The sequence below is a fragment of the Protopterus annectens genome, chromosome 9.part0 (assembly GCF_019279795.1).
Source record: "Protopterus annectens isolate FY-2018-M chromosome 9.part0, PAN1.0, whole genome shotgun sequence".
NCBI lineage: Eukaryota > Metazoa > Chordata > Ceratodontiformes > Protopteridae > Protopterus > Protopterus annectens.
This window is the reverse complement of record NC_056743.1, coordinates 1,246,752,220-1,246,778,062: the sequence shown is the minus strand read 5'-3', so window position 1 is coordinate 1,246,778,062 and position 25,843 is coordinate 1,246,752,220. Positions and strand designations below refer to the sequence as shown.

Sequence of the window (25,843 nt, the reverse complement as noted above, 5' to 3'; positions counted from 1 at the left end):
TACAATTTGTTGACAGGGTACCGGGTGAGATTTCTGTTCGTTTATGGTGTACCCCAGACAGGTTAGAACCTTTTGTACAAAGGTCAGATGATTCAAAAGTATGTCCTGGCTTTGTGCCTGAATTAGACAATCTTCCAGGTATGAGTATATTTGAATATTTCTTTGCCTGCAAAATGCAATAACTGTAGCGAAGCACTTTGTGAATACCCTGGGTGCAGTAGATAAACCACAGTGCAGTGCAGAGAACTGATAGTGTGTGTAGCCTGCTTTGAAGCAAAGGTATCTTCTGCAAGATTCCCTGACTGGGATGTGCAGATATGCTTCTTTTAAATCTAGTGTTACCAACCAGGCATTTTTGCCTAGCACAGGAAGAAACTGATGAAGAGTCAGCATCTTGAATTTTGGAATCTCCAAAAAAGGTGTTTAGAGTAGACAGGTCCAGGATGGGATGCCATGAATTGTCTTTTCTGGGTACCAGGAAAAGTCTAGAGTAGAAACCTTGTCCCTTTTCCTCTTCTGGTACCAACTGAATAGCCCCCATACTTGAGAGAAAGTACTTGTTTTTGGGCCTCTGCCCACCGATTTGGTGGTAGGTCCGGCCACCCGTTTGGTGTTGGCAACGTGTGGAAGTGAAATCTGTATCCCTGGGACACTATATTTAAAACCCATTTGTCCTGGGTAATGAGCTCCCATTTCTTTGCATGAAGAGCAACCCCCCCCCCCCCCCCGAAAGGAGCAGTCAGTTGATAAGTGCTTGGAAATTTTTAAAAGGAAGTCATTGAGACAGTTTACCATAGGGGGGAGTCTTATTACTCCCAGATTTGGAAGTGGAGGCCCCCCACTGCTTAGTCCTGTGTCTCCCCTGAGACTGAAACTTGGGGTTTCTGCAGTGTCTAGGTTTGGATTGAGAAGACCTGGAAGGGGCTGGAAAGGACCAATTTTTAGAGGGCCAGTGCCTACTAAATCTAGGAGGCTGAACTTGTAAGAAATCTTAAACAGTTTGCATAGATTTAGCTTTATCTTCCGTCTTTTTAAGAACTTCCTCAGGTAAAGATTGCTCCTTAAGCCAAGCTTGCCTTCTGAGCACAGACCCAGTAAAAGCAGCCCTGCAAAAGGCCTCCAACGAATCAAAACTACATTGCAAAGTATGTTTTCCAACCTGTTCAGCAGAATGCATTAAATCCTGTAATTCTTTATTTTCCACACAATCAGGAATCATCATCATTTTCTGTTTAAGCAATCCAATAACATGTTGCTGATACTTTAACATATGAAACTGGCAGTTTAAAGCCCTAATGGCCAAGATTGCAAAAGTGTAAACCTTCTTACCCCATCTATCCAGCGCCCTGGAGTCTCTATCAGAAGGGGTAGGATTTTTAGCAGTAGAAGCCTTAATGCCCTTGGGCCCCTGAGAAATAGTCTCTGGATCTGCAATAGGATTTTTAAAAAGGAACTTGTGAGAGTCAGGGACTCTGTAGTATTTGTCAGGTTTTCTGGGAGCAGGAGGCAAGGAATCAGGGGCCAAACTAGATTCCGAAAAAGCATCATCAACAATGTTTAGTACAAGAGGAATAGCTAAAGGCCTATGCTGAGGCAGGAGTAAGAAATCCCTGAGCCTCTTTTTTTGAAGCAGAAAAATCCTGGCTTTCCCAGTGGAAATGCTCCCTTAGGTTTCACCAAAAGAAAAATCCTCTGGAGGGAAAGCAGGCGGAATAGAGTCCTCTGCATCAGAATCCTCACAAGTAGATAAGGGCAAATCCAAATCATCAGAAGAATCAGTCCTAGGCCTCTTAGAAGGGGGGGGATGTTGACTACCCCTGACTAGAGTTATTAGATCTTTAGCCATTCTTATTATTTGTTTTTTTAGGCATAGAGGCCTGAGCATGTGGCCTTGGCGTTGTTTTTTTAGGCATGGTTCGAGATTTAGGCCCAAGTGAAGGAGGAGGCGTTGGTTTAATATGCAAGTCCATAGGCCCGAATACACCCTCAGAAACCAATGCCTGCACAGCGGCTCCGGACCCATCCAAGGTAGAGACATCCGCGAGTTTCATAGTTGAAGCATCTAGCGGCATACCGGACTCTGAATGGGTCTCAGTGGAGGCCTGCGAATCAGAAGTAGCGGGTAGAAAGCACCTCACTGAGTACCGGCGAATTGGCGACTGGCTTAGGAGAAGCATCGTTGGCAGTTTTGGACCTCGGTAGCCTGTCTTTATCTTTGCGTTTTTTCGGAATCCCGGTAGTCGGATGGATAAACGACAAAATTTCTGGATAATGAAACCGAGAACCAAAATATTTAGAGGCAGTGCGCTGATTACATAAAGCACAAAACCGACAGCAAGGTACATCGTGGTCAGGGCATAGGCAAGGAATATAGTACAAATGAAAATCTTTATGTGGTATTTGCTTTCCACAAGTAATGCAATTATTAACTTTTACTGACATCGGTAAGGAGTAAGGAAAAGTTTCCCCAACAGGGTACTTAGCTTTAGTTGAAGACTTTGGCTCTGAAACTCAAACGAAAATTTCAGGAGTCGGTCAACTGGCATTTGTGAACTGCTTCTGCTTCGGGCACCGCATGGCAAGTAAGACTGGTGTAATGGCGTCGGCTGCACGTTTTATACCCCTGACAACCTGACGTCATGGAAGAAGGGACAGCAACCGACGCAGGACCGAAGACTTTGTTAATCAGGCCGACTGAGGGCTACCTGCAAGCAGATAACCCAAATGTAATGACTGCAACAGTGAAACACGATGAACATCTGTCCATTCTGCTAAGGCACAGAAAACCATCTTTACAGCCTCAAAGGCAGACCACCTCGGATCCAAAAAGACAAGCTTTTGGACTGCAGACCTTCCCCGCTCTGAAGGCAATCTTCCCAAGGTGGAAGCTAGAGCAGAGCTATCAAGTGCTGAAGGTCTGAGATGCAGAGATGGCTGCAAAAGCTTCAAAGTGGACCCCAACACCTCAGATCAGACAGGGAAGCTTCTGCTCCAAAAGCTCTCTGGATCTGATTGGACCGGAGCACTCAGAGTAAGCTTTGGATCAGAGGATATTACAATTTTTGGATCAGAGCAAGACAGAGCCAGAGGGCACGGATCCATAGACTCAGACAGCTAAAGGAGTCAGAGGAGGAACTTGTAAAGGGGGTGTAGTAGAAGAACGGACCTCCTGATCTGAAGGGGTAGGAGCCAGTAAAACATTCCATCTGACCCTCTTCCAAGAGAATCTCCCTCACCACTCTTACCCTATCTTTCTCTGTCAAACTTCTGGTAAAACGAGTGTAGATAACAGAAGGGGACTTGGGTCTTTCCAAAAAGGGGGAGGGCATCCTTGAGGATATCGGATCCACCAAAGGTGCATATCTAGTTTTGGGTAGCTGAATTAAAGTAGAAGGACTAGAAGTTGTCAGATCCGATATGGTTTTTCTTGGATCAGAGGATGTTGGATCAACCAATTTTTTTCTTTGTTTGATCCAAGGGTGAGGTTGGATCCTTTTCTGCTCCCTTTTTTGATGGCTCCGTAGCAGTTGAAAGTTTTGGAGACAAGGTTTTTGTTATAGAAGGTTTATCTACAAATATAGCCTCTTCAAATGCTGAGGGTAACAAGCCCTTTAAAATAAGCTTATTTTTACATTCATCCAAAGCCCTGGGGTTTGAGCCATGGATAATAGAGCAGTCTTCTTGGAGATGAAGTGGTCCCAGACAATACACACACATTGTGTGGGCATCAGATAAGGGATATCTACGGCCACACTTAATATATTTTTTAAAACCCGCAGGGCCTTTTTCTGACATAACTAACAAAATTCAACAAAATCCACAAACTAAGATATTCCTAACAGTCAAAGGTATGTGTATGTACATGGATATATATATATATATATATATATATATATATATATATATATATATATATATATATATATATATATATATCTTTTTAAAGGAAAGCAGAAAGGGAAAAAAACTACCAGTAATGGCAGAAAAAGAGTCTACATTAAAAGCAGGGAAAGGTAAATATTAGCAATAGTTTAAAAATTATGCTCAGTACAAAGGTTGAAGAAAAGGTAAAATAACTACTAACAATAGTAGATATAAGATACTCTCAAGTACGATAGGTAAGGGAAAAGAGGGAAAGTTTCAAAAATAAGATAGAGACTGGAAAAAGTAATTATTAATTAACTTATTTGACAAGTGTTAAGAAAAAAAGGTTTTCGCTATAAGCGGCAAATGAGATCTGGGGTAACTTAGGGTTGGTGTACTACGGGTAAGGGAGAAGCTCGACAGTTTTTGGTTGCCACGAGCTTTAGCAATGGCAGAGTCAGATCCAAACTCATCAGTTGAGGATAGAATGAAAACTGTCACCAGACAGACTGCTAATTCTCCAACTCAAGTAAGCAGGAAGCACAAATGCAGCTCTGCATTGGGGGTCATACACCTCCTTAACTGTCTGACCTACCTAGGATAAAGGGTCTGTTCTGTGCAAAATGTAGTAAAATTGTGCTGTTACATGCCATTTACTTAAGACTGATGAAAAACGTGCAAGCTGACTTCAAAATCTCTACATCAAGCTGTTGTATCGATGCAAAACAATCACATAGTTAACTTCCTTTTCTAAAGCAGCAATTTAAAACTGAAAACTGAAGATCTAGCTGCTCAGCAAGCCTTTGTGGATGTAACAAACAAGTCCAATAAAATAGCAGTCTGATTAAACATTCTTCTTTCATCATCATGATACAGCAGTAGTCAGAAAGTCCTTACACTTAGCACAGCAGGTTGCCAAAGGAATGCCAAGTTGTAAAGAGGTCATTGTCTCCTTATACTCAGCACTAATTAGTGGGGAAACTGCTGGTTTACAGTTTGTGTTTTTATCTGATTGGTCTGAGGGCTTAACTATGTAAATGTCTTTCATCCTGCTGGCATAAAAGAACTACATTTTTGTGAGATTTTGCCCATTTATTGAGAGCTTCCATGTGCCTGGCTTGGACAACTGTGATTACAAAACTTGGATTGCTTCTAAAACCATCTGGACCTACAAAGCTGATATAAGCATTTTTGTAGTTGCTCTAACTGTCTCAGTACTATTTAACACTTCCTGGCTTCATTTATTGATTTGGTTGAATGTATCACTGGTTTTTCAGACTGTACTTGTTAAAGAAACACCATCTGTTTGTTTTAACTGTATTCCAATATTCCCTAAATTCCTCTGGTACTGCAAAAGCTGTTCTGTGTTTGGCAAAGTTCCCCTGAGTATACCAAGATATTGTCTTACGTCGTGTACTTGTTTCTTGCATTTTGCTGAATGTTTCTCAGGGTTAGTGAACTTGTTTCCAAGGATTCCTGATACTGCAAGAATTCTGTAAAGCATTTGTTACTGCACTTGAACTCAAAACCAGTTTGTTTTACATTAAGAAGTCTCTTTTGCACTCTGGTGGGAGCAGAGCTGAATTCAACCCATCCAAGTGGGAAACCACTGGTTTAAAGTTTATTGTGTTTTTATTGGATTTGCCCGAGGGATTAAATGTGCAAATCTTTCATCATGCAGGTATAAAATATACAAACGTGGTTCCCTCTGCCTTGTAATATAAGCAAACCTCTCCAGTTTAAAATCTTCCATAGGAAATACTCGCCTCATCTCCCACTGTTGACAGCTGCTCGAACTGCCAGTTTGTACAGGGGGCAGTACCACTGTAGGTCATTTAACCGGACCTGCTCAACGTCTGGCGAATTTTGCCAGAGGTCAGGAGACAATGCGCTGAAATCCAAAGCATCCACTGATAAAATAAAAGTACCTTTAGAGTTTTCTTTGCACTTTGCTGACTATTTATTTTGTTGCCTCATTTTGCTGATTTTTCCTGTATTTTTTCTGCACTTTAAAAAAAGCTGTTCTGCTGCCTTAAGTAGCAAATACATAGCATAATAAAATAAAACCGATGAACAAGAAAGGTAAAACAATAAAGACCAAACCAAAACTAGTACATAGTACATAGCATAAAATAGATTCAGATCTGCTGGATCTAGACTGCATGGTTACACTTGAGCTCTATTTCAGCCATCTTACATTAAGAAGGCCCTTACTTGAACCCTTGTTGCATAAGTGTGGTGTGTAGTCAGAGCATCATACGAGTTGGAGATTACTGGAGGAAAGTTCACTTGTGTGCTTTCCCATTGGTAGTTTAGCTTAAAAGTGTTTAATTTTGCCTGCATTTAAGGCTTGCGTTTGCACGTAGCTGTGCACTGCTCAATGGGTTTCAGCGGTCCCCTGTATAGACGCAAACACCTTGAAAGACCATTTTCTCTTAGACATCTGTTAATGAACCCTCTCAAAGCTTGCACTGTGGGAAACCTCAGTTGTGCACTGAGATGCGCTGCCATAGTTTTCAATCCCGGCCTTCAATAGAATAAGCACCTTTGTTAATCCTAGAGTAAAATCCTGTCAATCTAGCCCCCCTCCAATAGTAGTTATGGTAAAAACCTGCCATAGTAGGCGGTCAGTTTCCAACCCTTTCTCCTGCCAGCCTGATTGACATGGCCATCCTGAGGCAATGTAGTAATTGTCTCAAGTATACTGACAACCACTTACTCTTAAAACAAACAAATACAATATGAGAGCGATGTAATTACAGTATGAATTTGGAATCAATTCTCTCACATAACAAAACCGGACATCAAACAGGTTGTCAGCAAACACACACACCGCCTCTCACACAAGATGTCACAACACACAAACATACACACATGGAGGTACTCAATAGAAGACTACCAAAAGATCAGAGACCTCCCAAGTGCAAACCACTTGCACAGACCAAAACAAATAGAATCCACTACACAGCACATGCACCAGTGTCTCAGCAAATAAGCCCATTAGGCAAAACACCTCAAAACCAAATGTACTGGTAATACGTGACTCCATAGTGATAGACACAGATGCCCCCTCCATCACCAGGCCAGACAAGAAGAAGGTCATGGTCAGCTGCCTGGATCCATCAAATCATACATGCATTCAAATCACTCAATTACCACTATGACTCTGTCACAGTACATGTTGGGTTGAATGATTTGACACATACCCCTCTGGACTACATGAAGAGAGACATGACTGAACTCTTAGATTGTGTCCCAAGCAGGAATATCCCTAGCCCTAAACAGCATTCTACCTTCACCCAGGATGATGCCACAATATATACAAAAAATGACTGATTTCAACAAATGGCCTAGCTTCTGGTGTCAATCCAGGGGGATACAGTATCTGTCAGCCTGGGAAGACATGGCTGACAGACCACGCTGCTTTGCCACAGATGGCCTTGTCTCCTCTAGGCTTTCAGATACTGACAAAGACGCTTGTCTACCCTATAGTGCCTTTTTTAGGCAATGTCCAAACAAAACTTCTGTCGTAAAAAAATCTGCCAAGACAAACTCAGTTATGCTGCTTAATGCTAGGAGCCTAAACAGGAAATTCAACTCCCTGGAAGCACTCCTCACCTTGGAAGATGCTAACGTTTGTGCAGTCACTGAGACATGATTCAAGGCCACAGAGAGCACCCCGGTCTTGCAAGGCTACAATGTTTTCCACGTGTTCAAACTCCAAAACAAGTGTGAAAGAACCAAAGGTGGAGGTGTATCCATCTTCATTAAAGCCAAATACACCTTGATGCTGGCTAAGTAGGACTCTCTTGAGCTACTCCAGGTTCAACTAACTACTGGTAAATTTAGCTACAGGTCCCTACCATGAACCAAGAGAAGCAAACAGTCTAACTTTTAGTTATGTACTCACCATAACTTCAGATGTTTGGGATCCATCTCGCCTACATTCTGACTGATGGGTTCGGAGCCGATCCCTCGGCTCCGACTCGGCACGCTTATGCCAAAGAGCGAAGTCTCTTATTGGCTGAGCTTACTATATCCCAGGATGCACCACTACCAGTCCCCCAGATCTAGTTTGTCCGCATACATGCACACATGCACGCACTGCTTATATAACATCGTCAGATGAAACAAGATAAAAACAGTAGAACTCAAAACCGTTCAATCTCTTCTGATCTCCAAGGCCGGGGAAGGAGGGTGGGTATTAGGAATGTAGGCGAGATGGATCCCAAACATCTGAAGTTATGGTGAGTACATAACTAAAAGATGTTATGTGATCCTATCTCGCCTACATTCTGACTGATGGGACAGCGTCCCTAGCACCTGAATCCTGGGTGGCTCACTGGAAAACACTCCCGAGTACCGTGGAACCAAATGATGCTCGCCCTTTAGATGCCACATCCAATTTATAGTGGGAAATGAAAGTGTGCGGGTTGAACCAAGTAGCCGCAGCACAAATCTCAGAAATAGCGAGCTTGGAATGAAAAGCGATAGAAGTAGCCATAGCTCTGGTAGAGTGAGCTTTGATAGATGTTGTAAGTTACTTATTTGAAGAGGAATAAGCCTGAGTTATACAATCTCTAATCCATTTGGAGATAGTAGCTTTTGTGATGGTTTTACCCAATTTATTATCTGAAAAGGACACAAACAACTGGTCTAATTTACGAATTTGCTGAGTCCTGTCTAGATAGAAGCGCAATTGCCTATGAACATCCAATTTATGGAGAGTGTACTCTGCTTCGTTGGAGAATTTTGGAAAGAAAACTGGTAGCTCTAGAGATTGTTGGAGACAGAGATTAGAACAAACCTTAGGGACAAAAGATGGGTTAGGCCTAAGTGATACTCTATCCTTGTGAAAAATCAAGTACGGTGGTTTGATAGATAGGGCTTGAAGCTCTGAAACCCTTCTTGCAGAGGTAATTGCAACTAAGAAGGCAGTTTTCCAAGACAGATATTTTAACTCACATGTAGCAGCCGGTTCGAAAGGGGAAGATGTTAAGGCACGAAGCACCAAATCAAGATCCCACGGAGGCGCAGGATGAAAAACTGGGGGTCTTAACAGCCCCGCACCTTTAATGAAAGTTTTGCATAATCTGCTGCTCATCAACGGTGGATCCATGAATTCGTGAAATTTAGAGATAGCTGCAAGTTGGACTTTAATAGTAGAGACTGAAGATCCTTGATTAAACAAGGATGTTAAAAATTTCAAAACCTCTGGAATCGGGGCAGTGATAGGATCTAAGCCCCTGAGTTGAGCCCAGATAGCAAACCTCTTCCACTTACTGAGGTACAATTTCTTAGTGGTGGGTTTGTGGGCCGAAGATAAAAAGTGAATAACTTCCGGGTCTAAGGTGTGATTTCTGACTAAAGTTGGAAGTGGAGGAGCCAAGCTGTCAACTTCAACGTGCGAAGGGACTGGTGTTGTCGTCCCGACTGATGAATTAGCAGATCCGGGGTTAGATCCAAAATCCAAGGATCGTCCACCGCATGTTTCTTCAGGTAGGGGAACCACACCTGACAAGGCCAGTACGGAGCAATTAGTATCATTGTGGACCCCAATTGAGAAGCTTTCTGAATGACTTTGGGGAGAAGTGGAACGGGAGGAAAAGCATAAAGTAGCCCTGTTGGCCAAGGTTGTGCTAGAGCATCCATAGCTGCCTCCCCCTGATGTGGAGTCAAGGAGAAGAACCTTTTGCACTTTGTGTTTTGTGGTGTTGCAAACAGGTGCAGCACGGCGTCCCCATCTTCTGAAAACCTGAGCTGCTACTGTTTCGTTCAGGGACCACTCGTGAGGAGAGAGAATTGTCCTGCTTAATCTGTCTGCCAATATATTGGATTTCCCTGGAATGTGGGTCGCTACCAAGAAGCGATTGGTAGCTACAGCCCATTCCCACACCCTCATGGCCTCTCTGCAAAGGGGTAAGATCTGGTCCCTCCTTGTTTGTTTAGATACCAGACCACAGACATGTTGTCTGTGTGGATAGCGATAATGCCTTGAGGGAGAAACTTGTGGAGAGCCTGTAGGGACAGAAGTACAGCCCTCATCTCCAACACATTGATGTGGAGAAAGGTTTCGTCTGGAAGCCAGGAACCCTGAACTAACCTGCCCAGACAATGCCCCCCCCCACCCTGTCTGGGAGGCATGCGTCGTCAGGGTGGCCACGGAGGGATAACAAAAGGTCTTCCCTGATTCAGATTGGATGGTGAAGCCACCAGCGGAGGTCCCGTTTGCGTTTCTGTAATCATAATGGGGTGATTGAGGGGAAGATTCTGAAAGGACCATTGAGTCGATAATAGCCACTGAAGAATCCTCATGTGCAATCTTGCCAGAGGAACTAGGAGAACCGTGGCAGACATTGAACCTAAAAGTTGCAGGACCATCCTGGCTGGGGCTTTGGATCTTGAAAGCAGGGCTTGAACTTGACCTTGTAAAGTTAGAATCCTTTCGGTAGGAAGAAAGACGTGCATCAATTTTGAGTCTATCTCTGTTCCTATGAACCTTATGCTGAGAGGGCAGCAAGACAGACTTTGACCAATTGAATGTAATTCCCAGGGTAGCACCCAGGTGGCTTTGAGGTTGTCCATTAGTAGATGCCTGGTGGTGGCAGTCAGGAGCCAGTCGTCCAGATAGGGAAACACTTGGAATCCAAGACTCCTCAGGTGAGCAGTCACTACTGCCAAACACTTGGTGAACACCCTGGGGGCTGTGGTGAGACCAAAGGGCAGTGCACAAAATTGGAAATGACTGTCTCCCAGGCTGAAGCGCAGATACTTCCTGGACGCCCGATGTATCGGTATGTGATAATAGGCGTCCTTGAGATCTATGGAGCACATCCAAACATCCTTCTCCAACAATGGGAGAATGGATTGTAACGTGACCATTCGAATTTGGATTTCGTGACGGATTGGTTTAGTCTGCTGAGATCCAATATTGGTCTCAGGTCCCCTGTCTTTTGGCACTAAAAGAACCTTGAGTAATTTCGGATCCGATCTGGTCTGTGGGGACCGGTTGGATGACTCCTTTTTCTAGCAGCTTTAACGCTTCTGCGGCTGCAATTTCCCTTTGACTGGGTGGTGGGTCCGGGATTTTTTTGGACGGTGGGGGTGAGTGTGTGAAGGGAATGGTGTAACCTCCGGCAATAATCCGAAGCACCCATCTGTCCTGAGTGATAGACTCCCAGGCTTTTAGGTGCTTGGCAGAACGGCACCCGACTGGCTCCGGAGCAGCACAGCCGGGCAATCCCTCGAAGTGTGGGAGGCTGAAGAGCCACGAAAGGACTCGCGGTCTCCAGAATTGCGGGGCCCTCTGCCGCCTCTGGGACAGCATCTCCCAGAAAAATTTCCCCGTCCTCTGCCTCTGGAAGGGGAATCTTCCTGCTGTTGAAGAAAAAACTTACGTGATTTACGGAACCACATCTTCCCTCCTCCTTTAGCCTTGGGATAAGGCCGAAAGGGAGTGGAATAATGTGCACCTATGGCAGATAAAGTTTTTCCCTCTTGCTCACAGCGGGTAAGAGTGTCTTTAACCTTAGGTCCAAACAAAGAGGACCCATCAAAGGGAGCGTCGGCGAAGGAAGACTTGAAGGCCTCCATAAAATGACACAACGGAGCCAGGCTTGTCTCCGTGAGAGCCACGCCTGTGCCTGCCGCTCTACCGCCCCTTGCCGCATATGAAATGAGCCTCATGGACGAGTTAGAAATTGAAGTAAGGATAGCCAACTGAGAGCTAACCGACTGGGCTAGCTGCTCAGGTAGGTTACCCGAGAGGGAATCTGACAGCTCCTTGACCAGATCCCTCTGTAGCCTGGTAAAATGTGCCAAATAATTCAGGGACCTTAAAGTAAAGGCCGCTGAAGTCAGGGTGCGCTTCCGTACAGGTCCATGCTCCTAGACTCCTTATTAGGAGGATGGACGGACGTTGAAGCCTCTGCCACGTCCTGTTGTGTAGCAGATGCCACCACCATGGCATCTACAGCCACGCCTTTAGTCAGGAACTCCTTCTCGGGTGGGGCAGACAAAAATTTGTTAGGACGAGAAGGCACTGGTTCCACGGTATCTGGATGTTCCCACGCCCTCCGACAAACCAAATCCAGGAGCTCGTCGAAGGGCGGAGACACCCAGGAGGCGGAGGGCTGAGCCCCAAAGGCCTTGAGAAGCACTGACTCATCAGCAGAGGGGGGTTTGGACATCCAGCCGCCTCGTTGTTTGAGGATCTCTAAAATGTCTGCAAATGAGACATCATCCGAGGACGACTTTGGGGACCCCTCCGCATCATCAAGATCAGTGTCCGATGTAAGAGACTCGGGGGAGTCCACGTGCTTCCTCTTGCACGATCTCTTCCTTGGGGGCTCCTCTGAAGACAACTCCGAAGAACCCTCAGGAGGAGGGGAACCCCCAGAGGGGGTAACCTCAGGCCCCGGGGCTCCGCTGCCTAAGGACAGGGGAACTGCCAAAGACCCAGTCTCCACGCCCAGGGAAGGTGCCGGTAAAGCCGGAGAGATGGCCGAAGACTTGGCCAAGGCACTCCTCATAGCTCTGAAAGCCGGACCCCCAGAATCCTGGGAGTGTCCGGTCCCCGGAGCCATGATAGCAGACGGAAGTCCCGCAGCCGAAGCACCGAGAGGGAGGCTCGGAACCGACAACATAGGTCCCGAAACGTCACCCCCGGGTCCAGCCGAAGAAGTCCGTGTGCCAAACTCGGACCCGAAGGCCGGGGTTGGAGTAAGGGTCGGAGCCGACCCTAAGACCTCCACCGGCTCCAACAGCACCTGCTCCGACGGAGCCGAAGCGGTCGGAGGAGGAATGGCAATGACATGGGCTGTCGGCTCCGAAACAAATTTTTGAAAGACTGGGGACTGGAACAGTCTTTGGAGCACCCTGTCTATGTCCGAATCTGACATCCTCGATGACCTAGAGGATACTGAACGGGTTCGAGATGGCCTCTCCAACGGCCCCAAGGGGCTAGGGGACCGGCTCCAAGGCGACTCGATGACTTATCGGCGCCGAAGGAATACCCAAACTAGCTTCCATCGGTGCCAAGGAGGACTTAGGCGCCGAGGAGGAAGTGTCTGAGCGGACAACTTTCATCGGCTCTGAGACCAGTGGAGCCGACGAAGGTGACCCGCCTCTCGATGCCCCAGCCATCGGCTCCGAAGCCAGAGGAGTCGAGACTGGTGGCATCGAGGCAGACCGTTCCGCCCTCGGCTCCGAAGTCCTTGGAGCCGAAGGAGAAGCCTGCCTATGTCTTTTGGCGGTTGGATCCGACGGACTGGTCGGAGCCGACGCCCTTTTCTTTTTAGCAGGAGAAGGAGAGGATGCTAAAGCTTCTTCAAAGGAGGGTTTTATAAGACCTTTTAATATAAGCTTATTTTTCCTCTCTTGGAGGACCCTCGAGGAAAAAGCGTGACACACGCTGCAGGACTCCTGCAAATGTTTTGCACCCAAACAATAAACACAGAGAGAGTGGTCATCTGTTATAGACATTTTAAAGTTGCACTTGGTGCACTTTTTAAAGCCTGAAGGCCTAGGAACCTGAGACATTCCGGTAAATTATTCAGTGACTAGCCAAACACAGTACAAACACTGTAACTATGACAGAAAAAAGAAATTTTCTCTGCTTTGTCCTTCTTTTTAAAGAAAGAGAAACTATTACCAGTATAAAGGATCCGAGATCCCTAATAGAACAGAAGTCACCTAACAACCAAAAAGACCGGGAAAGGCCTTTCCACACAAGAGGTACTTCTAGTCAAACAACACTCACAACACAAGAATTTACCAAGTAAATTTCTCCAAACGCATTCAAAACACAAGATAGCTGTTAAAACAGCTTTTAGTTGAAGTATAAAGAAATTCCTGACAGGAAGTTAGTGAAAAAAATCACTACTTAGCTCAGCCAGCTCGAGACCACGTCTTCACTTGTTAGCGGCAAACGAGATCTGGGGGACTGGTAGTGGTGCATCCTGGGATATAGTAAGCTCAGCCAATAAGAGACTTCGCTCTTTGGCATAAGCGTGCCGAGTCGGAGCCGAGGGATCGGCTCCGAACTCATCAGTCAGAATGTAGGCGAGATAGGATCACATAACATCTGGAGTTAGCAGAGTCACTTACTATACAGCCAAGCACTTTGGTCAAGGGAGATTTCAACTATCCTTCCATCGACTAGGCTACACACATGAGCACATACAAGCTCACCGTGAGATTCCTGGACTTTGTCAAAACAAATGCCCTGAAACAGCTAGCCTCCACCATCACAAGGGGCTGAAATGTCCTACACTTAGTACTCACCAAGATCGATGGGGGTCACTGCACTACCTCCTGTTTGTTACCCTCCCTGGTAAGGTCACACCATAAATCTGTCTTATTTGAAGTAACAATCAGACCTGACACCCCTCCCTCCCAACAGGAGCAAAAAAATAAAAAATCTCTCCAAAGCAAATTACAGCCTGGTAGACAATGTTATAAAAAGTTTCAACCCCCCTGCTAACACAGCTAACAATGACTGTTATGCAGAGGAGTACACAAATGCCCTACACATAACCACCTAAACAACTTGTACAGACTTGGCTGTAATTGACCAGATCAAAAACAGGTCCTTCTGAAAAAACAGGCCACCCTGGTGGACCTCAGGTATAAATAGGTTATATAACAAAAGGAAGAAACTGATGTCAAGAGGGAAGTTATTCAGCAGAAGAATACCATCCACAGCTTGAACAAGTAAATCAGATAACTTGTAAAGTCCTCTAAAGGTAGTTATGAAGCTAAATTAAAATCCCTATCTAAGGATAATTACAAAGCATTCTTTAGTTACAGTGGATATAAAAAGTTTACGCACCCCTGTTAAAATGTCAGGTTTTGTGATATAAAAAATGAGTCCACAATAAATCATTTCAAAACTTTTCCCACCTTTAGTGTGACATATAACCTGTACAATTCAATTGAAAAACAAAAAAATCTGTTAGGGGAAAAGATATAAAAAATAAAAATTGTAAAATAAGCTGGTTGCATAAGTGTGCACACCCTTAAACTAATACTTTGCTGAAGCACCTTTTGAATTAATTACAGCATTCATTCTTCTTGGGTACATACCTGCCATCAATTAGAGACACTTATTAACCACAATAAAAAGTTCAGCTGTTCTAGTAGGATTTTCCTGACATTTACTCAGTTGCCTGCTACAACAAATGCCATGGTTTGCAGAGAGCTTACAAAGCATCAAAGGGATCTCATTGTTGAAAGGTAACAGTCGGGAGAAAGGTACACATTTTCCTCATCATTGGATACACCATGGAACACAGTGAAGACAGTCATCAAAAAGTGGAGAAAATATGGGACAACAGTGACATTGCAAAGAACTGGACGTTCCTCCAAAATTGATGAGAAGACAAGATGAAAGCAGGTCAGGGAGGCTGCCAAGAGACCTAGAGCAACACTGAAGGAGCTGCAGGAATTTCTGGCAAGTACTGATTGTGTACTACATGTGACGCCAATCTCCGGTATTCTCCATATGACTGGGCTATGGGGTAGGGTTGCAAGATGGAAGCCTTTGTCAGAAAATGTGTTATGGTCTGATGAGACCAAGGTTGAACTTTTTGGCCACAATTCCTAAAGGTACGCGTTTGGCACAAAAACAACACTTCACATCACCAAAAGAACATCATCCCCATGGTGAAGCATGGTGGTGCAGTACCATACTTTGTGGTTGCTTTTCTTCAGCTGGAACTGGGGCTTTAGTCAAGGTGGAGGGAATCATCTTCAGCTCCAAATACCAGTCACTTTTGGCCCAAAACCTTCAGGCATCTGCTAGAAAGCTGAAGATGAAGAAGAATTTCACCTTTCAATACAACAATGACACCAGGCATACATCCAAATCAACAAAAGAATGGCTTCATTAGAAGAAAATTAAAGTTATGGAATTGCCAGGCCAGAGGCGAGAACTAAATGCAATAGAAAATCTCTGGGGTGACCTGAAGAGGGCTGTGCACAAGAGATGCCCTCGCAATCTGACAGATTTGGAACGCTTTTGCAAGAAAGAGTGGGCAAATATTGCCAAGTCATGATGTGCCATGCTGATAGACTCCACCCAAGAAGACTTAATGCTGTAATTAAATCAAAAGGTGCTTCACCAAAGTATTAGTTTAAGGGTGTGCACACTTATGCGACCAGCTTATTGTACGTTTTTTATTGTTTATATTTTTTCACCCAACAGATTTGTTTTTCAACTGAATTGTACAAGTTATAGGTCACATTAAAGGTGGGAAAATTTTGAAAAGATTTAATGCGGACTCATTTTATTACATCACAAAAACCTGGCATTTTAACAAGGGTGTGTAAACTTTTTATATCCACTGTACATCCAAAATATAAAAGGGAATGCCCAACTATGTGCCAAACTTACAGTGGATGGTACTGCTCATACTGAACCTGAGAAAACTGCCAAGCTGCTGACAGATTTGGTGTAAACTTCACTCCCCTGTCCCCCACCAGCCAAACCCCAAAGCATACCCGACACCAATCCTCTAACTAGTAATTTCCAAAGAGGTGGTCATATCCATGCTCTTTCAAAGCCAAAAACATGGCCTCTGTGGCACCAGCTATCATCATAATATCCCAGGCTGTTTACTAAACAATCTAAAATAAGACCTAATGGAACCACTTGGCACTCACTCTAACCTCAGCCTGAGCACTGACTTTGTTCCAGTAGAGTGGAAAACAACAATAATACCCTTGCACAATGCGGGTCCATCGACCGACCCTGGGAACTACAGACCCATAAAGCTTAACCAGCCATATCTGCAAGGCCATGGAAAGAATCATCATGGAACTTATCAAGAAGGACATATGTGACATTCAAACTCTTGACCCAACCCAGTTTGGCTTTGTTAAAGGTAGATCATGCTTGCTGAATCCTGGTGGACTTCTTTGAGAATGTCACCAAAGCCCTGGATGAGGGAAAAACAGTACATACTACGTACCTTGACTTGTCCCTCACTCGGGTATAATTGAGAACTCTCCCAGATGGGCATTAACCTATACGTCACTAGATGGGTAGCCAACTGGCTCACTAACAGAATACATACTGTCAAAGTTGGGGATTTCACCTGTACCAGTAGACCAGTTACCAGTGGTGTACCACAAGGATCTCTGCTAGGCCATCTACTGTCTGGAATCTATTTCTCGGAAGTCCGGGTGAAAGTAGATGGCCTGTGGTTTACTATGTTCGTTGATGATTGCAAATAGGGCGCAATCACAGAGTCCCCAAATGATGTTAACACATTACAAAAGGGGCCAACACAGACAAATGATTGGTGCCAAAGCCATGGACTAAAACTAAATGCAAAAAAGTGCAATATTATCCCAATGCAAAGAAGTCGTCCCTGCAAATTACAACATTGATAGCACTCCCCAAGCTCAAACCCAGTGGTGCGAGATTTGGGAACACAGGTTAACAGCAATCTGAACTTCAATCACGATGTGTCCACAGTGGTAAGGAAAGCATTCTACGTTACACATCTCATAAGTAACGGCATCACATCCAAAACTAAGGATGTTATAACTCCTCCGTACTCGACCATCACACTACTAATACAGTACAATGCTCCCTTTAACCAGCACCTCACCAGACACCCTGCAGCAGTTTGAGAGACCACAGAGGTTTCTCACAAGGACAGTTCAGGGCCTCCTAAACATAACCTACATGGAAAGACTAAAAGCCTTGTCACGGTACTCTTATTCCTACAGGCTGCTGACAGGTGACTTGTGCCTGGCCTACAGAGTAGTCTCTGATGCTACCCAAATGGAAAAGTCGCAAATCCACAAATCAAACAGGACAAGAGTCACTCACTCTAGGGATCTCAACCTAGCCTGTGACACAGACTAGCTCTGCAAATAATGACCATCTAACCAAAGTCAATTAGGGAACACTAGTATAACATGGATAGGCTGGTAAAGGCCCTAGGGCCATTAGCCTAGTAACCTCTTATGAACCTATAATTAAGCAAATTATTGAATATAACGTCCCCACTGAAAAGTACCTCACTACACATATCAAAGAAATAGAAATACCCCAGCAGCTCCTACCTAAGAAGGTCACCACCTTAACAACCCTAAGCTTCTAGAAAAGACTGGAAGCACTGCCCCTTTAATTCAGTATCCTGCAGAATTCTGAACCACTAGGGACCTGGTGGTTCTGGATCTCTTGTATCTAAACAAATCAAATGGTCCCACAGTAGCAGACTCGGACATTTAAATTTTCATCAGCAAATGAATAAAACATGGTGGAGAAAAGTTCATTATGCAACATTTTCCCAACCTTTTGAACAGTGTCCTGTTGCAAATCAAAGAGTATGATGCATTACTTTTCTTCATACAGGAACTAGATGCCTGAATGGATATTCACAAATTCAACTCTGGCCTGACTGGCCTAGTGCTTCAAGAAAAAGGAGGTACAGTTTAAGGGTGGGTACTAGCAAGGTGTAAATGATCACAAGATTCTGTTGCCCTGTATTTCCTACGACTCTTGTGAAACAGCAGAGCAAGACAAGTGTGATCACACAAAAGTATTCTTGTCTACACTTTGATGTCAGCAGTGCAGATCCTAGTACTTCAACAGGCTAATACCCACAATACAATAAATATATTTTATAGCATCATTACTGAAAGGCAAAACATATAAGAAGTGTGTGTTGGGAGGCTTCATAGCAGGTATTGTGCCCTTCTGGAAAAAAATCAAATACCAACAACTGTTTACTAAACCGAGAAAAGGCAATCAATTTGTGAGGTAAACCACATAATAAAAGTACACAGAGATGACATGCTAGCCGTGTGTTACCTGCTATTAAGCAAACTCTGGCAACCTCGTGAAACAAACAAACCAATGATTGGTGTAAAGACTGCTATAATAGCACAGTCAGTCTGTGCACAAAAAAACAAACTTGGAGACATCCAGGTCACTAATTTCTATAACATCTGGTTTTCCTCAGTTTCACATTAAACTATACAGTTTTGAAACCAGGCTGTGATCTATTCTACATCTGCTAAAACTACTTTAAATGCAAAAATTACAGTCTGATAACATATCTTAGTAGCAGACATCAAAATGAGCTGTAACATCAAATGGGATAAAGCAAACAGCGCTGTAAATATGGTGGATCAACAATATCCACATTAGAGACAAATGCAAGATGAATGAAACAGTGTTCTCACAAACGTTTTCCAGTAGTATATCACGCAGTGAATTTGGTCATCTGATGAAGAATGTAGGCTAATGAACCATAACACATACAAACAAAATGGGCAATTCACTTACTGCTAGCATCAAACTTCTCTCTCGTTCCAACTTGATCTGCAAGACAAAAAATTAAACATCTTCTCAGTAGACACAATACACATTATGCAGATGCAACAGTTGATGGAAGGAGACAAAAGTGCTTTAGTATTCTGTAATCAAAACAACTCCGATCATACTTTTGAAATAATCAACTAGTAGAAAATAAGAATAGCAACTACTAGTAGAAAAGAATGGCTTAAGCCATCCAGACTTCCCACATCCTTTAACTCTTCTGTTTCAAAAAGATGAAGAAACACAGCAAAGTAATGCAATAAGCTGCATTTCTTTAATAAATGTGAAAAATCACAGCCACAAAACAAGAACTGAAAAATACATGCAGAACCAAGCAGAGGAAGGCAGAACCCAAACCAACGACTTTACCGTAATAATAATAGTCCATAAAAATGTTCCAAGTAAAAGAACACAGATTTTACTGGAACAAACATTAAGTGCCTTTGTCCCCAAAAGTCACAAAACTTCTTCACAGTAACTTTGTAACGTACAGCCACAGTTGAAAACCAAAAAGCTTGTGAAGGTAATATTGTTGCTCTTGGGCTATACACATTTAAAGGTACACCACACCTTTTGCAAAATTAATCACTCGATACATTATAAAATAAAAGAATGTGAAAACACACAAATACATCAATGTCCCACTTTTTAAACAACGTAAAATTCATGAAATGGCAAAATATTCAAGAAATAACTGTTACGTTAAAAATAAATAAGCCACTGAATTGAACTGGTCAGCTAGTAAATTGAGTGATACTACAATGCAACAACAATGTCAGTAAATGTTTAAAGTGCAATACTTAATATGTTAATTCCTTCAGCCTTAAAAACAAGAGAGGGGGACTGAGTTCATTAAGGTCATAAAGGCCAGTGGCATTGGTCATTATTTGCCACTTTGATTCTTTACATTCAAGCTTACCTTTCCAAGGTCCCACTCTAAGACCTACTTCCATGATATCAAAAAACAAAGAAACTGAAAAAGTGACCTTCATTTCTTTGAATATGCTTCCACAATGCATTTGTAGCACCCTGCTTCTTCACATTCCATCAGATGCTCAAACTCTATCCTTGAGTGCCCCCCTTCTGTTTTCCTGAAGTAGAAGGAAGGGGCATTGTAAATAAAGGGCAATATACAACCTTCTCTGTTCTACAGTTGCATCTCGTAGGGCATCTGATCCTACCATACCCTTTAACTGTTATAAATTTACCTTCCCAAATGCAAGGACAACACATATAACTGCCACATTTCGACATCTCATGATATCTTCTGGTCTGTATATTTCTCCCTCTCCAAATAATTTTTAATATTACTATCCTTCCTGAAAGTCACAATAGGTCGTCATCCCAGTTTCTCCATACTTAAGCCACCCATTTCTAGAATTTTCCAATTAACTAACAAATCCTGAATCATTCTAGCCTCATGGTTACAGGTAAGAATGCATTCTTTGTTGAACTTATACTCTTTTAAAAGTTTGCCCTCCTCAGCAAAAGTTTCTGTCTCTGACGCAGTCCTCACTAGCTGCACCAATTGCCCTTTGACTAGGGCTTTTTTGATGAAGGGGGTGCAAACTATAAAAATGAAGCAGAGAGCTAGTGTATGTAGGTTTCTTATACAAACTAGATGTAAAGCATCTGTTAATGTGATCAATTTTTAACTGCACATCCAAGTAGTTAATAACATCAAAAGAGAATTTAAGGAAATGGGTGGTATTAATGTAGGAAAAAAACCTCATCTAATCTAGTCTCAGTATCTCGCCAAAATGACGATATCATCAAGAAAGCACCAATAAAGGCTCCAACACTTAGTAAACAGAGTGTTAAAAACATATTTACATTCCCAGTATGCCAAGATAGTATTTGCAAAAATGGGGGTACACGCGGCCCCCACTGCAACACCTTTTACATGCTTATAGATGGTTCCTTCAAACCAAACGAAACTGCTAATTTCCATAAGATTAGATATACAATTAACTAGTCTACTACTCAGGTTGGTGTACTGAGTTAATACAAGTTAAAAGACCAATCCAGTCCAGTTTCATGGGATATAACACAGAATATGTCCTAGGTGTCATTTGTGACAAGTATTAACTTCCCTCAGCTATTTGTTTTTGCATCTTTTTAAGGAAATCCCATGAATCCTTGTAAATGTGTGCCTAATTTTCCAAAATATGTTTAAATTTTTTTATCAATAAGCTTGGCCATATCATGTGTTTTAGCACCATTGGTGTCTACTCTTTGATGCAAAGGAGGATTACACAGGTCTTTGTGAATTTTTGGTATCAGTTTTTAAATATGAGATGTTCAACCAGTTCCTAGAACTTTCGTCATATTGGTCTGTAAATAACATAGCCTCTATTCTGCTAATGTAATCAATTTGAACCATGACAACCCCCCCACCCCACCCGGGTCTGGTTTTATGCATCTAATAGAATGGTTGCTACATATTTCATTAAGCAAATTGCTTTCAGTGTTTAAAAGATTATTATACTTCCCCCTCCTGTATTACTCTTGTAAACCTTTCTCATGTCGTGATTACATATTTTTTTCAAACAAGGAAATTATGGGATTTAAGGGGGATTAAACACACCTGGTTTCTCACAAGAATCATAATTTTCTACACTTGAATCACCACCAAACATAACACTGAAATTTAATTTTCTTGTAAACATTTTAAAATTAACAATTGTCTTAGCCATACTGCCGTTTCACAAAAGAACAAAAGTTAACCCTCACCTGAAGAGTGAGGCATGATCTCTCGATATGTCCTCTGAACTAAAATTGTAAATTTTATACTCATTTTTCCAGTTAGTGATTATACTGGGCCCATTAAAAGTTAATTGTTGGTTGCCCTTCCTTTCTTCCTCTGGGGAAGCTGAAAGTTCCAGGACTGAAATTCCCAGTGATAGTGCCACTGTTGATAGCCATGGTGACCCTTTCTCTGGTTCCATAACCTCTCGGACCTATGGAAGGGTGGAAAATCCAAAGGGGTCTCACAGACAACATTGTCATTAACCAGTTCAGATTCAGCAGAAAAATCATTGCTGTTATAAATACTATTAAATACCTTAGTGGGAGCAGGATAAGCTTTTTTATTATGGGCAATACTGTCACAACTAAACTTTTTTTTCTAAGTCTTACCTCATTAACTGTTTTCTCATCTCTACTGAAAATGTAAGTCTTATTCCACCCTGTGTGCATCAAAGGCCAAATCCTTAGAAACATTATCGAGCAAGGTGATTTCGGATTCCAGCTGTTCCATGTTTGTTTGATTGTGCTGCATCAGAAGCTCCATTAATTGACATCCCTGCTGACTGAACAACAGCAGAAGTTCATGATGTAAAATGGATCCCTCAACCAAGCTGGAGGGAAACTTCCAAAATCTTAACCCTTTCAGCACAATGCCCGACTTCACACATTCCCGAAAACAGCTGTTTTTTACCTGCAATTTTTGTTATTTGGTAAGTTTGTTTTACAGGGTTTTAAGCGACTGGGACATTCATTCACCACTGCAGTCATCACCTTGGACTGTCCATCCAAATATAGTTTCTACTCCAGTTGGCCAATTGACTATGTCCAGGAACGCCACCTGTGACACTGGAGCCATGCCCATCAGTACTACTGTTACGTGGAGGTCTCTCTATCAGTTGGCAATCCAACTGCTGATGAACAGAAAGCTTGTCTTAGATATCCGACCCTCCAAGTGAATCATAACAGTTACTGGCATAATCAGTTCTAATCACAGTATTTGCCCCAAAGGGAAGTTATTTCAATTTTTGGTTCATTATCTGAATAAAGTGTGTTAACACTCCAACACCGAAATCCAGATGCTCAAATGCTGCAGCAGTAAAATGCTGTTCCTGGTCTTGGGTAAATGAATTTGACATCACTCCTTCACAAGACTCCACAGCTTAAACAAACATGAAAAATCACAGCCACAAACCAAGAACTGAAAAAACAGAGGAAGGGAGAACCCAAACCAATCATTGTACCATAATAATAATCCACAAAAATGTGCCAAGTAAAAGAACACAGAGACTTCATTGGAACAAATGTTACTAATTGCTTTCGTTCCCCAAAAGGTCATGAGATTCTTCATTAGAGTAACTCTGTAATGATCAGCCACAGTTAAAAACCAAAAAGCCAGGAAAGGTAACATTGTTGCTCTCAGGCTATACATATTTAAAGGTACAACATACCTTTTGCAAAATTAATCACTCTTGATACGATATAAAATACAAGAATGTGAATACATGGGTTCACTTTACAATTTCAAAAAAATGAAATCCCGAATTTCAGTTTTTCGAACTTATAAAGTCGAACATTGAAAATCGCGAAAACACCAGAAGCGCAAAATTCAAAATCCCGATGTTCAGAGCTTCTGGTGTTGCAGTGTGTGAATAGATAGGTGTAAGTTAAGGTAAGTATGTATGAGTGTGTAGGTTACGGGCTTTAGTGTGTGTTTTGGCTGTGATGTGTGTGCTAGGGGCTGTGAAATGTGTGGGTGTTAGTTACCTATGTGTGTGTGATTTCGGAGTTAGTATATATAGGTAGGGGGGGTGTGAGGGGTGCAGCCCCCCACATGGCGGGTGCAGGGGGGCTTGCCCCCCTGCTTGTCTGTAGAGTAGGATTGTATGTTTGGTTGTGGGGGACATTGTGTGTGTGTGTGTGTGTGTGTGTGGTGCATTTGTAGTGTAGGTTCGTGATTTTAAATTTCGCGCTTATGGGGTTTTGGGATTTAAAACTTTCAGGCACAGAATTTCAAAAAACTGAAATTCGGAATTTCAGTTTTTCGAGATTCTCAAATGAATCCGAATACACACCAATACATAAATGTCTCACTTTTTAAACAACTTAAAATTCATGAAATGTCAAAATATTCAAGAAATTACTGTGTTAAAAATAAAAAGCCACTGAATCCAACCAGCCAGCTAGTAAATTGAGGGATACTACAATGCAATACAATGCAAGTAAATGTTTAAGGTGCAATGCTTAATATGTTAATGCCTTCAGCCTCAAAAAACAAGAGAGGGAGACTGAATCATTATGGCCATAAAGGCCAGTGGCACTGGTCTTCATTTGCCACTCCGATTCTTTACATTCAAGCTTAACTTTCCAAGGTCTCCCCCCTCTAGGATCTACTTCCATGATATCAATAACAAAGAAACCGAAGTAACCTTCATTTCTTTGAATATGCTTCCATAATGCATTTGTAGCATCCTGTTTCTTCACAACCCTCAAATGCTCATTAATTCCATTGTTGAGTGTCCTTTCCATTTTTTCAATGTAGAAGGAAGGGCATTACAAACAAAGGGCAATACATATGCAACCTTCTTTATTCTACAATTGCATCTCGCAGGGCAACTGATCCTACCATACCCTTTAACTGTTAGAAATTCACCTTACCAAATGTAGGAACAACACATACATCTGCTACATTTTGACATCTTATAACATCTTGTTTTACCAGCATCTGTGTATTTCTCCCTGTCCAATACAAACAAGAATAAGGAGGTGGTTTCTTTTCTCTCTAGAACTTTTTACCAAGAATGTGGTTACTCACAAAATTAGAATAGATAGCCTAAATGTCCCATAATCAAAGTTGCATTTGGTTCATAAGCCAACCCTTAAGCTCTGCTCTAATGGCAAGCTCCTCCTGCAAATATATCTTGCTTCACTTAAGAATTCGAAATAAGGAAGCAAAAATAAATGACAACCTGTATGTTTTAAGCTAACTGGCCTTGCAAAACAGCAATCACAATTTATATTCTTTCCTGGAATTAACATTTAAGTTTTCTGCATCTGGTAAAAGGTTTGGGAAGGCCAGCTTCTAAACAGCTGTAGGGCAAAATATATCCAATGAAACACATGCAGAAGCACACCAATGCTTTGTAAAAATCAATTAGTATTCTTACATCAATAATTGATCTTCGAGGAGAGAGCTATGACCAAATACATAATTACTTCTCTTCCAATGTGCATTTCAGAATCAAGTGCATTCTAAGTTTCAGCACACAGTAATAAGTGCCACACAAGGGTGGTATTCCTACCTTCCAACTCCACCAAAAGTCTAACCACAGAACGAGTTCCCTTTTTGTATTTATCTATTAAAAAATTATTAATTAGGAGTTTGGGTCTGTCCAAGGACCCTTTCCAGTCAAGAACCAGGCCCAAAGTAAAGAGCAATGGTGAGTATAAAATGAAAGTTATGTACTTACGACAATGAATGATTTTTGTTGTCTGCTTCTTTCCTTCCTCAAAGTATAGGTCTTTGGATCCAAACCTCAGACTCCTCCCCTTAGCTATAATCTCCTCCTGTCCCCAACATTATCTCAGATCAAGTCTGACTGTAAACCTATAATGGATAAGATGCTATACATAAAAAAAGAACAGATTCCTAAGAACAATACTTTGTTTACATTCTTCTCTGGAGCTGAAAGAGCATGTGAAATGTATACAAGAGCCAGACTGTACCATCATACCTCAAACCAATATACTGAACTCCAAAAAGACTGAAGGAGAAGGAGTTATGCTAAGTACATAACTTTCACATTTGATATTCTCTCTTCCATCCGTTCCTCAACGTATGAGACAGAGTTGCCAACTAAGGAAGTCTTGTGGTGGTCTCTCAGAAGGATATTCCAG

The 25,843-nt window shown here is 42.5% G+C and overlaps 1 protein-coding gene across 1 annotated transcript in view; it reads right to left on the bottom strand.

Annotated features, from left to right (window-relative positions):
- The window catches only part of LOC122810646 (lysine-specific demethylase 2A-like), a 1,654,939-nt gene that overhangs the window by 347,938 nt on the left and 1,281,158 nt on the right, over positions 1 to 25,843 (bottom strand). The window contains exon 19 of the mRNA XM_044082219.1: positions 19,169 to 19,204. Within this exon, the coding sequence (XP_043938154.1) occupies positions 19,169 to 19,204 (36 nt within the window). The remainder of the gene's footprint in view (positions 1 to 19,168; positions 19,205 to 25,843) is intronic.